Genomic DNA, 14,005 nt, shown 5'->3' with positions numbered 1-14,005 from the left:
CTATGAAAAAAGTACTTTGATTCTCAACATTGCGTGAACTCATAGTGCTTTCAGTTCAATAAAGCCATGGATGAATGATACATACTTAATTCAGAAATCTCAGAGAGGCAGGGAACACTAACACACTCACAAACAAAGCAACACTTCTACAAAATAGTTTTCATAGGACTGTAAATACCTAAGAATAAAACCTTACCTGTGAATAACAGAAGTATCTAATTTCTATTTAAGTGTGCAGCTATTACTGGACACACTACTGTACAGAAAAATGTACTGTTTATGAGGTTGGAGATAGCTTTATGCCATACAATTGCAGTGTATTTATGCTGTAAACTCATGGTAATGGACTTGCAACAGTAAACCTATTTTAATCATACATTAAAAATTATCTCTGGTATACCTTAAGGTTATGTTTGGCTTGAGGGACATACGACGTTTACCTCAAATTTTATTTTTAGATAACCTGCATGCACTTTTCAATTGCGTTTTTTTCTTTGTGTGCCCTCTAATGGTTTTCTTTAACTATTTGTTATTTTTCTTTCAACTATGGTTTGATTGTTTTGAATTGTCAGCATACCAGTTTTCCCAGATTTATGACTACTTTATATTTTTGAACACAGCAATTAAAAAAGAAAAAAAAAAAAAAAAAACCAAGAGAGAGGGAAGGAGATCTGTACTCATTATACCTTTGATGCTTGATTTCCAGACTGTAACATACTTTGTGATCAGGAATACAAGGCAGAGAGTTTTCCTTGTTTGACAACAATGCTGCTTAACAGTATTTGTCTCCCTCCTGAATTTATAACAAATAATGAATTTGTAAAAAATGAGTTGCATGAATTTTAATGGTAAGGCTATGGGTATTTTCACTATCATTCAGAGGATACATTGAGAAATAAATCCAGAAGAACTTTGTACATAATCACAAGCAAAGGAGCACATTGCACAAAAAGCAATGAGGTTTCCTCTTCAGGATGTAGTTTATCAGCCCTGTAAAAGATAGAATAATTTCCAGGAACCCAGCACATCAGTGAAGAAGAAAGATTCAGAACGATGGCATCAATTACTACTCCAAAATACACAAGCTTCAAGAATTACAGGAATAAAGACTGAAAGTAACAACTACAATCTAAGCGGAAGTCCAGAACACCTGGATGACTGTATATATTATTTTCTAATTCCTGAGAAGCATCACTTCTCAGTGGAGACATTTAGATGTCAAGTTGATTTGAACATCAAATGAGTATTTTGTTGCTACAGTGTAAAGCATGTCTTTCTATCAGATTAAGATCTAAATTATATCTCAAGTGGAGATGCACCATGCTTTCACAAAAGATTCAGGTTTTGAAGAAAGTTTGGCAACAAAATGGCTTGCAAAAAATTGAAGATTAGGGAAAGGCCATTAAATAAAACACTGTTAAGATGAAACATTTTTGGAAGGTTTTGTAGGTTGAAAAAGTAACAGGAAGTTAAAATTAGTCTAAAAGTTTAAGGACATAATCTATTTGGGTGATGACAGTTTCTTTGCAGGACTTAATTACTGGAGAGCTATTTTATGCTCCTAAAAATCTTCAGCCAACCTCCTTTGAAAACAGCTAGAATTTTCTGCTAAAATTTCCAGTTCCTTAATGACTTTCAAGCCCCAGCAATAAAAGCTATTCTAATTTTCAATGAAAACCTCGATCTCTGGCATACATCTGGAAGTAGGACTGCTCCAGGCAGAGACCTGGAACAAAGAGCGTCCTTGGACCAGCCCTGCACAATGCCGCTACAAGAGCCACAATGACAGTAACTCAGCAAATCACAACTCTTACACTCCATTTGATAATTATGCCTGGCCTGATGAGGTCTTTACAGACAGTAATCATACTATGGAAATATTGCAAAGAGAGAACTTTCTAGAGCAGCAAGTGAAGCCCAAGTCCTGTGGATACATCGCCATTCTCTATACGTTAAAAAAAAAAAAAAAAAAAAAAAAAAAAAGCACACATCATGGCATTTCTAGGCAAGCTGTAGCTGCTGCTGTTTTTTTTCCCAGTGTGAATTGTAAGGCAACATAGGGGCAGCCTATATTCCTCCTAATGGTTTTCTCTCCCCATTCTCACACCCCAGAGATGGAACTAGTATTAGAAACCAACCAAAAGAATTAAGATTTGGGGCCCAGATTTAACAGAAACAGCTGTGCAGAATAAAACTAAATCCATGTTCCTGACTTTAAATATTTAATATTTAAAATCTTTCTATCTCCCTCTAGTGGCCCCAATAGCTGCTTAGAATAAATATAATAAGCATAATCCTATTACATTCCAGATGTTCCGACTTCCTGAGAAAAATACATTCATTGGCCTGCTTTCACCCCACTTTGGGGGCTTCATAAAGAAGGAAGACCAAACCTAATCAAAAAATTCCACACCCTCATAAATCAGAAAACTCTTAAAACATTACAGAAAACATTTGCCAGAACTACATGTTTAAGCTACGCAGATCTTCAAAAGTGCTTTTCCAGAAATCTGAATGAAATTAACATATCGCTTCAAGGAAGCCTTATTTGGATGCTAACAACAACACTGCTAAAAGAGAGCTCCCACCATGGCTGCCCTCATTTTTAATTTCTTGGAGCTCCTGCACTTGATCAGCTAACACTTCAGATAAATGTAAAAGTCATTTTGCATTTTACTTGAGAGTAGAACTGACATACACATTTTTAAAAGTTATTTTAAAAAATAAGTCTTCCCTGACCAACACTTTAACCTACTAACAGAATTCTCTCTGATAAACACAGTATAACTGTCTAAGTATAATTTTACTAAGGTAATTCTCCACAGATTTCTGAGCTACAAACAAGTTTTAGAGATTGGGTTTGTCTTTTAATACTAGAAGTACATAATTTTGGCCCAGTTTGCAGTAATAGACTGACACATTGGTGCTATGATGCAGGCACTTCAAATTTATTTATTTAAAGATTTTACTATTCAATTAATTGGGAGGAAAAAAAGTGTGAAAGGTTTGCAGTTCTCCACTACAACTCAATACTGCAGGAAAACAAAAGTGTCAGTAGACAGACAACACCATTTTAATACTTCTCTGTAAGAACATATGCCAGTAGTGTTACACGTATATATATTTCAAAGATATATTATTGTATATTTCCTAGTACCAATGATTACTTTCTTTCTAAAGTTCAACCACTAAATTCATATTAAGATGCCAAAACCATAGCTTGTTCTTCGGTGCTAAATACACATACATGGGAAAGCTTACTCTTTAAATTTCAAACTATTTTTTGCAAAATCCTATCTCCACTTATTAACTAACAGTCTTTATCCATTATGCCCAATTCCAGTGATAAAATAATCAAGATTATTTCTAAATAGAAGGAAGTTCCAGACACTGATCCACCTAGGTGTAACATGTTTTCACGCTAATTTTTCTGTTTTAAGATGCAGAAGGATATGATGTTCTCTGCCAAAAAAAGATTTGCAGGGAGAAAAACTGAGGCCTATAGTTCTTCCAAGTCACAGCAGTAGGCTAGAGACAGAGCTAAAAACATACTCCCAATTTTTCAAGTTTCAACATTAAGCTCTTTCCATTAAACTTAATCACTTCTCTGTGTATCTAATGTTAATTGTCTAAATAGAAATTCAGGAGCCCAACTTCAGTTTCAAAATCTCTGGAAGGGCTTGAAAGAGGGAAGAAAAGAAGAAGCAGTGGTAGCTGCAGTCTATTGAACAAAAGAAAGAGCTTACACTTCAGCTGAAGAAATGGAAAAGATTCGTGCTTCACCTAAACCTTTCATATGGAAATCATTTATGGGACAGAAGCCAGTTTTCCTCAGGAAAATGAAACACAACATAACCCAGAGCAGTAAACCCAAACAATTCTGTTTGATTTTAAGAATTACACAAAAATCATACTTTGAAAAAACTTCAGCTTCTGGATACAAAATAAGATGCATGATCAGCTAAACCTTAAAAATAAGGATAAGGATTTTATTTTTGCTGATAAAAATACACTGCAATATATTTTATAAAGACATACAGGTAGATTCATTTTAACCACTTCAAGAGTTTCAATGATCATCTTAAATACCTGCACATTGCTATTGCTATCATTAGAAGTAAAGGAGAGCAGTTAAGTCCTGATCCCACATATTTCCTAGGTGACAGTGTGGTCACTCAGCTGGGCAGCTGAACTTCACCACAACCGCTCTCTCACTTCCCCTCCTCAAATGGAAAGGGTGAGGAAATACAACAGAAAGGTCTCAAGGGTTGAGATGAGAAAGGGACATCACTCAACAATTATTGTCATGGGCAAACCAGACTCAGCATAGGGAGATAAATATAGTTTGTTGTCTATTAGTAACAAGCAAGAGGAGTGAGAATTTAAAAGCCAACAAATAACACCTTCCCTCCCATCCACCCTCCTCCACCTCCACACCTTGAACAGCAAAGGGGGATGGGGCTGCGGGCAGCCCCTGAGACTTTGTCTCTGCTGCTCCCTCACAGTCACTCCCTGCCTCTGCTCCCCGTGGGGTCCCTCCCACAGGATGCCATCCTTCCCAAACTGAGCCTGCAGGGGCTGCCCACAGGCAGCAGCTCTTCAAGCACTGCTCCCACACGGCTCCGTCCCACGGGGTCCATCCATCCCCCAGAAGCAAACTGCTCCAGCACGGGTCCCCCACGGATGGGCGGCAGCTCCCCCCAGACCTCTTGCTCCTGCGTGGGCTCCTCTCCACAGGCTGCAGCTCTGGCCTGGGGCCTGCTCCTGCAGGGGCTCTCCATGGGCTGCAGCCTCCTCCAGGCCACATCCACCTGCTCCACTGGGGGCTCCTCCACGGGCTGCAGCATGGAGATCTGCTCATGGAGATCCCTGCAACCCATGGACTGCAGGGGGACAGCCTGCTCCACCAGGGGCCTCTCCACAGGCTGCAGGGGAACCGCTGCTGTGTGCCTGGAGCATCTCCTGCCCTCCTGCTGCACTGACCTTGGGGGCTGCAGAGCTGTTTCTCACTCCTCTCTCCCAGGAGTTTTTTTTGTTTTGTTTTGTTTGTTTGTTTGTTTTGTTTTGTTTTGTTTTTCACTCCCCTTTCCTTACACCTGTTCTCACAGAGGCCCAGCCAGTGTCACTCCCTGACTTGGCTCTGTCCAGCAGTGGGTCCCTTTTGGAGCTGGCTGAAACTGTCCCTTATCTGACATGGGGGAGCTGCTGGGCAGCTGCTGCTGTACTCTTCTCACAGAGGCCACCCCTGCAGCACCCCTGCTGCCCCCCAGCCTTGACACGTATACACAGAGATAAGAGTATGTGCCAGTTCCAGCTGCATCTACAGTTTCAGAGTTATTACATTGCAATTAAAAAAACTAACCTGCAAAATGCATGTTCACACACACACGGAAGTATATACTAACACCTATATCATGAATAGAATGTTCACAGGTTTGTCAATTTTATACTATCAGAGCAAGGAATTTGAGTTACGCAGGTCAATTTGTTCTATATTGTTAATAAAATATATACACAACCTAATGATGTCAGCCTGTCGCTGTGTTGTATTTCCAGATATGCGTAAGGCTGCAGTGAATTTAGATGTATTATATTGGATGCTATCTGAATTTCATGATGACAGCCAATTAACAAGAAAAAAAAACCACAATGCTACAAGCTTTCCCCGCAAATTTGTAAATGAATTCTGCTTCAATTTCCATGTCTATGTTAGATTTTGTAAAGAGGTTGGGTTTTGTGCATGTGTATGAACTGGTTACCTGTGACACATTTGGGAGATTTTACCTGTCCAACCAAGCCAGCAGACTTTTAGCTGCTCCAATGAGATCCACTACTGATGTCAGAAAATCATTCGGTAATTTGCGGCTGGTTCTTCCATCATAGTGACCGCTTCTCCTCCTCCCAGTGATGAAGTTCTGCAGATTTTTGGCAGATGCATTCAGTTTGTGAGAAAGGGTTTTCAGATTTTCTGTTTCCAAACCATAGTTCTGAAATAAAAAGAGACAAAGAAGACAAAGTTAGCTCTGCTGCTGAACATGAAGTACTGAGAACAGCAAGACTGCTCTTCTGCTTCAAAACTTAACCATTCCTAATAATTAAGGTAGAAATACACCCACTCATTAGATTTTAAATGGATGGCATGTTCTGTTTCTAAAGTGCATAAAAATAGAACAAAAGAAGAGAAAAATTATGAGTGATCTTTTAGCTGTTTTTAAGTGCACTGAGAAAAACACCTCAAAATGAAGAGAAACCCTAATCTGGCAGATCGATTTTCAAAGCAGTATATCACTTCCAGAAGATCCAATGGTTCTCTCTGTAGATCTAATGCTTACAGATCAGTCCCTTGTGCCCATTGTCACCCTGATTCCTAAAATCACTTAAGGAATGAGGCCTTACAACTAGTAGAATTACACAGTATGGACACAGTGTAATACCAGATTGCTTTTGTTGGAAGCATGTCCATTATCTTTTTATTCTTTTTAGCAGCAAAAGACCAGCAGATTCACAGACCAGAGAACACAGTGCTAGTCTGCACAGTGTCTGTGCTGCCCTTTTAAAGTCAAGTTATAAACTTTGCTTCCATTTAAGAGTCAGTCCCTTAAGCTTTAAATATGGTCCTCTGCTATGCACCAGAGACAGAAATAATCATGCAGAAATATTAACAAATAGTACTTGAAAATCCTTCAAATATACAAATGGTGATGAAATGGCACTAGAGAATACCATAATTTCACGTTTAATTACAATATATTATAGTAATATCTGTAATTCCAATCTAGATGATTATGTGATTCTGTGAATTTGTTGCTTCTGGAATAGATTTGTTTTCCTCACAAATACAAAGAATAATAGTATTATTTCAAGAGATTTTTTTCTTCCCATTTTAAAGAGATAAGGGATTTCAGAGGCTTGCGCTTATAATTTCCATAGGAGAGAAGAGACTGCTAAAACTACTCCTTGCCTTAACCACATCGTAGGGTTATGGCCACAACTTGTTCTGAGGATGATGTAAAGGGCTGCTTACTATCCAGCGTGGATCATTTTCTACCACAAACAACAAAGCAGGGTGCAGAAAGCACCTCATCTGCATGCAGAACAATCTACTTCTTAAAAATATGTCTCATCCCAAACTGCCCAAAATTTTCTCACCATGCTACTCGGTCCATGAGGAGAAAGAATACACTCACCAATCAAGATTGAGACTGCTGAAGCATACTTATTGTATTTTATTTTTATTTTTTTTTTAATTGGTGATGGAGGGAGAGGGAAAAAAAAAAAGAAAAAAGAGAGATTTACAGCAGTTGTCATTCTCTTAATCCAAACCACCTACTACATTTATTAAAAGAACTTATCTCCTCTTTAATTATACAGGGACTCCAGGAAGATTCCGCTGATGTAGACCCCAGTAAACACACAGCCCCTAGCCCTCCCACAATTTCTAATCCTGAGAAAATGCTGGAATATTACAGAAAGGAGAGAGTTCAGCATATGGCTTGCCTGCCATCTCCCAGCCAGATCTTCTTCACACCTGTAAACTGAATATACTTAATGAGGAGTCACTAACATGACAGTTGTCTTTCCACAGCGGAAGATGTGGGACTCAGCTTAAGGGGAAATGAACATATGCTAAGGTTGCATTTTTAAAACCTCTACAGCAACTTCTGAGAACATCTTTATTCTGGCCAGCAAAGACTTTGTGACATGTTTATCAACCACACGGTTTCTGCGTAGGTGCTGTCTGTGTGCTGCCACCTTGCTCAATTCCCAATAAGACAGTACATTTGGGCAATGATTTTTTCACCATGTAAATATTCTATAGCAATTATACAACAGATAGAGTTAGGCTATAAATAAAAAATTACAAGATGAAAACAACAAATTCAGATGGAAAAGTAAAACATATTTTATTATGCAGTTAAGCAGCTCATAACTAATAACTTATTAAATCTGTCCAAATTAAAGAGATAAACATCAAATAATTTTATCTTTTTTTTTTTTTTTTTTTTTTTTTTCTGCCCTGTGGTTGTTGTGGTTAAGAGAGCTTGATGGAGATCTACAACTCTGTAGGAATAAGCTAGAAAAAAAATAAGGCTTGTTCTTATTTCATTCTACTTCTTGAGCATCTAGCTTATTTGGGGGAAAGAAAAAAAAAAAAAAAGGAAAGAAACAAACAAAACAAACAAAGGATACTCCAGACAAAAGATTTATCATGGGAATTTTCTTATAAATCAGTTTGCACTGAGCAAATTCAGGAGAGGAGTCTCAAGCAGTCAAGCAAACCAAAACACAGTGCAAGGGACGCCCATAACAACACACATTTACCGTGGTGCTCACGTCTCCAAACACCAAGGGGAACGACCACAAACTGCAGCTCTGCCACATCTCCTCATGAGACTTCCTTCTTTCTTTCCAATATACAGCAATGCTGAATTTTTTTAATCAAGAAGGCTGTCAGTGAGAAGCTGAATGTGGTTATCTAAATCCTTTGCTCATTCTCAGCAGAGTCAGTTTACTCATATAAGCAACTCTCAATCTCCTCACACCCCAGGTGTCTCAGTGTTACTAACACTTCCACAATGGGGCCTGTGTTTCAAGTTGCTAAATCCCTCAGCACCAAACCCATTCTCCTTTCTCAACACAAGGGAAGGCTCCAGCAGGATCACCAGGCACCCAGATGAGCCAGGGCACCCTCCGTCCCCCCAGCCAGGCCACACACAAGACCCATGGCTGGGACCCATGCCAAGGCCCAAGCTCCACCCCACAGATCTCCCTTGACAGCTCCAAAGTACTTTACCTCTTCCTTCATCCTCCTCTCCATCACTTACTTGGCCCATACCTTGCCCATTCAGAGAGGCAGGTAGCAGATAGTAGCCTGCAATGAGCCTCCTTGCAGTGGAAGCCTATGCTGATAACACATAGGCCTCAAGTCCCACCAGAAAGCAAATCATCAGTAAAAAGGAAATGCTGAGCAAGAAGATCATCAAAACAGTATTCTGTGACTGAATAACAGGGTGCATATATGCTTCTTTAGAAAAGCATCTCCTCTCCATCCTTAGTGGATTCTTGTTAACATTGGGCAGCCTGCACTAAGGAACCTGCTTTGGCGGGGGGGTTGAACCCTATGATCTTTTGAGGTACCTTCCAACCCCTTCAATTCTGTGATTTCAAGTGACGACTACATACATATTCTTTTTCAGATGCCTTTTTTCACTGCCAGATAAGTGGAAAGGAAGGGACACAAAGTCTGTTTCCAGGTACATTTGTCAACTGTGTGCATTTTCTTTAACATAAAAAAATGAAGGGGCCTACTTGATGTCCAAGCTACATACAATTCAGTCATACATTAGGAATGGCACTGATTTTGATAAAGCCTTTACCTGTAATGAGACAGATATAGCCAGAAATGTAAAATACAGAGAAATTTCAGGCAGAATATATTTTGGGGCAGCTGTGTTTATCAAAGCCTCCAAGCAGAAGGGATCCAACAGCAGCCAAGCTAACAAAATCCCCACTTTGTTTATCACTAATATTTCTGGCCCACATTAAAAACGAAACAAAGAGTTGCATGTTTTAATATTGGAAAAAAGCTTGCTCAAATAATAACTGCCAAGTTCAATCATACTTTATACGTGATAGTATACTATTAACAATATTGTTTTCTTAGAAATATGCTGCATTTATTTCCAAGCAACGTAAAAAGATAATTGCAGGCAAAGACGACAATTCTTTGTTTTTCCCTACTCTGCATTTAGCCTGCACTAACACAAGTTGTGCTGTCATTAGCCAAAATAAATTTACAGTCACTGAAAGAAGCACAAAGAAGTCTCTGCGTGCTTGTAGAGATTACTAGCAGCAAGGCAAGTCTTCACATCTGCTTTATCAACAAGGGGCCACAGGGGAAAAGTCTCTTCAGAGACACCCCACCTCAACAGAAATGGCTCTAATGGCATCTTTTCTAGCAATCACAAAACAAGAACTTGATGAAGCTAAGCTACACGGAGTAATAGCTTGTCAGCAGGTGCTTGAGCAAAAGGTGGTGGAAGCTATTAATAGACATTTTACCTGCTAATTACTTTTCTGTGGCTTCACATGACAGTGTGAGTGATGAATTGTAGCTCTTTTCTTCACGTGCTGACAAGCAGCAGGTCTAATCATCACTGATGAGTTTTGATATCTATTTTTTTTTTTTTGGTGGAGGGAGACAGGCCATCTGCCAGCCCATCCTTGCACCAGCACCATAGTGTAGGAAAAGACTTCAGTCACCAAACTGGGAGTGAAGTGAACCTTTCTGGACTAGTTTGATGAATATTAGTTACCCTTCACCACACAAATAAAAATTAACAAAAAAAAAAAAAAAAAGAGTTCATTTCAATTTTTTCTGTGTTATATTCACTTAGCCCTTGCTAGTAAGCAAGTGCACCTCACACTACTGGCATGGGTTAGAAAGGAAAGTCATATAGTGCTCAAGTCGAAGGAGGCTGCTGACATCTATAGGGTATGTCTACACTGCCTGTTTCAGTGCAACACATCTATCTTAAAAAGCCAAGCTCAGGCACTAAAAGAAGTCCAAATCTAAATACACCACAATGCAGAAGACAAGACATGCGCAGTCCCATTAACAAATCCAAAAATCCCTTAAAACATATATCCTTATCACAACTTTTTATATAACCACAAATGCCTATACATCTCCAAGCACAGAGGCACATTAAGTTCAAGGACATCATATGACTCCTACAAATAACCCAAGATGAAGAAATAAGCATATGGACCCCTTTGCCTAGATAACTGTTTCTTCTCATTCAGCCCACAAATCCGCTGGAAACCATGTGGAGCAAAAGGCATGCCGTGACCAGTGCTGACTCTCACTGAAGCAACACAAGATGAGAACTGACACTACTGCTGCAACACTGGTGCTTGGGGGTAAAAGAAAAATAAGAACAGCTTCTCCAGGCAGGCACAGCAGATATCAGTGCTTACATCGATTAATTTTGCTGCCCCTACGGAGTAGGCTACTGTGACTGTATAAGCTACAGAAGGTAAAGGATTATTTTTCTTTGTCAAATATTTGACACCACACTCACAAACAGTATTTTTTAATGGAAGAAAAAAGTGGCAACCTTTTGCAAAGACAAATATCATAGTTGAGATAGCTGTACTGTGTAATAAATTATGTGCATTGTGTAATAATTTCTGTGTAAAGAAATATAACTTCTCAGTTATGCCTGATATCTCACAGAAATACAGATAATCACAAGAATGAAATCAAGTTTTCTTTCTACCATTTTTTTAAAAAAGTTGTGGCTTTTTTTCCACCTGTTCACAGACTGCTGTGAGAAGAGCATATGCCTGCAAAGAAGTGGATTTAAGATAATCTCAGGCAAGCTTAATTTTGCTCCTCACTGTTTTTCAGTGCTTTCATCTTCCAAATTTCATTCTTAAGCAGCATTTCTGTATGTAATATTTGTTGCTTTTAAAAAAGCAAACTGGAAACAGTAAAGATTAGAGCCCTCAGTTCTTGGGAAGCCTGAGGAAGTTTTTTAATTTATTATCAAAACAGCATCATGTGGATACTATGGTGCATAGCAGCCATTTCAAAACCATGCCTCAAAGTCTGGGGTTGCTCAAAATTTCTTGTGAAAAATTCCAAACTTTTTCTCCAGCATTGTTTTTGAAATAAACAAAATGCATCCTGTTCTGAATCTCATTCTCAAAAACATTTGGCTGAACACATCGCACAAAGCATGAGGCAAACCAGGTTACCAGTTTAAAGTTGCGAGCGGCTTGAGAACACAGCTTGTCATATGGAAGGTGCCTTATGTAACTTTATAACTCATCAGTTCTGCCTACAACATATAGTCCTAACAGCCCTTCTTCCAGCATCATGAAATGCCAACGCTAGGGTTCTCTCTCCTTCAAATAGCACTGACATATGGGATAATTTAGAAGTTCACAACATATGATCCTTACATATCTGTTTCATAAATACAGAGTTAGTCAATAAGAAATAAAGACAGATAGTTCAAATTGCACTTATAATTTATTGTAGTTATTAAATATATACTGATTAAATGGCAGATGGTTTCAAATAATATATTTGTCCTAAACATTTGCAGTCAGAAAAAAATCAGGTGCATGACGGCTACAGTCCTGCAGAGCCTGGTAAAGATTAATAATAATCATTGTCCTCCCCTTTCCTGAAAAAAAAGAAAAAGCTCTTTTTCCACAGCACAATCAAGTAACACATCAAAAAGCCAAGCCCTAGTTAATGCTTTGTAGCACTAATAGAGCAATTATATAACTGTTCATCTTACTCTTATTCAAGCAGCAGATTCTGGAAGACCAAGTGCTCATTATTTATTTATTTATTTATTTTTTCTACTCCCTCATGTAATTTTGGCCTTTGTCAGCCAGGTCCTGTTATTTCTCCAGAATTCAAAATACCAGTTGTATATTCAGGTAATTGCATTTCAGAGATTCTTAAGCAGCTTATCAGCAGTTTCAACAACAACAACAGATTGTTATGAACACACTACCACTTTTAAAACATTTTACATTGCAACAGCCTTTTTTAATTGGTCTGATTTTAATCAGGGCATACATTTTGCACTTGCCCACAACTCAGAACAGCCCAAAGAAAAAAGCAACTAAGAAAAGTATCTATCTACATAGCCAATTTTTGAGATAGGTCAGAGGAAGGGCATTCACATTCGCCCTTTGCATATGGACATATTTACTGCCTTTGGCATACCACAGGCTTTACTGCAGTTCTGTAGAAAAGATCTACTAACAGCAACAAACATTTTCAATGTGATCAGCTAACACACACCCTTTAGGTCCCTGGTTTTATTGATCCGGTTATGGTCTTTTGATTGAGGATTTCCTTCTTTGCAGTAAGTTAGCTCAGGCTAAAGACAGGAAGGCAGATGATATATAAGTAGAATTTTAACTTGCAAAGGGCAAGAGTAAAAAGGGTAAGTATTTTTTTCTGCTGTGAGCATGCAGAATATTAACAATAAATTGTAACTTCAGTACACACATTTCCATTCTAGAATGAAAGCCTTCCTCATTTCCTCACAGCCTACAGTGATTAAGTGTAATATTCACTATTACTGAGAAAAGTATTTTTAAGATCTGAGTAGTCATAAGGGCAAAGGAAAGTATGTGTGTGAGAAATGGCAAGAAGATGAAATTAAGATAAAACGCATAATTCTTAAGAGGAATTGAATCATTCATGGGTAAAGTAGATCTACTTTTTAAAACATTTATATGCAAATGAATGTGTGTTAGTGGTAAATGATAAGTAATTTCATGTTGTTAGCACACACACCAACATTTTGTCTGCCAAATAATAATGCTATTTCATCTGCTGTAATCTTCTAGCTTTACAGATTCAAATGTACAGTGTATAATAAATTCCTGCACAGCCACAGCAAATTTAAGTAACCTGCATGAAACCAGTACTAAAATCAGTATTCTGTACAAAGCATTTTTTTCTTTTAAACAAAAATCTCTTCTACACAAATGCAGGTTCCCTGAAAAATATTTTGTAAATTCATAGGGCTTTAACACTTCTGCTTAAATAAAATTTGAAAGCATTCAAATGTAATTTGTGAAGTTTTCTAAATATTCTTATCATCTCAGAATAAAATAATTTCCACTTCAAGTTCTCATTTTTTAAAAAAAGTGTTCATGATGAAATGAAGATAACTTAATATTCTTCATTCAAACAAAATGTACATTATAATTTGGAAAAGCAAAGCAAAAAACAAACAAACAAACAAACAAAAAACACCACTACCAAAAAAACACCCTTAAGCATCAATATATTGTGGTGATATGTCAGGAAAATTGGATCATTTTCTTAAAGATGGAAGAAGAAATCTTTGGCTGTGCAATCTTTCTATTCTCCAGACAGCAAGGCAGAAAGTAACATTTTCTGGGAAAAATTTGATGCCAAGGAGACAAAGATCAGAGGCCAAGGACACTCCACAAAATATGGTCA

General features: G+C 38.1%; 1 protein-coding gene across 4 annotated transcripts in view; it reads right to left on the bottom strand.

Annotated features, from left to right (window-relative positions):
• The window catches only part of CNKSR2 (connector enhancer of kinase suppressor of Ras 2), a gene marked incomplete at both ends in the record, with an annotated part of 217,493 nt that overhangs the window by 162,785 nt on the left and 40,703 nt on the right, over positions 1 to 14,005 (bottom strand). For all 4 annotated transcript variants that reach the window (XM_084306349.1, XM_084306350.1, XM_084306351.1 and 1 more), the window contains one exon: positions 5,785 to 5,987. In XM_084306349.1, the coding sequence (XP_084162475.1) occupies positions 5,785 to 5,987 (203 nt within the window). The remainder of the gene's footprint in view (positions 1 to 5,784; positions 5,988 to 14,005) is intronic.

Source organism: Netta rufina, assembly GCF_964035555.1.
Source record: "Netta rufina genome assembly, chromosome: 1".
In the NCBI taxonomy this organism is placed as follows: Eukaryota; Metazoa; Chordata; class Aves; order Anseriformes; family Anatidae; genus Netta; species Netta rufina.
The sequence above is the reverse complement of the archived record's forward strand: the minus strand, read 5'-3'. Positions and strand labels throughout refer to the sequence as shown.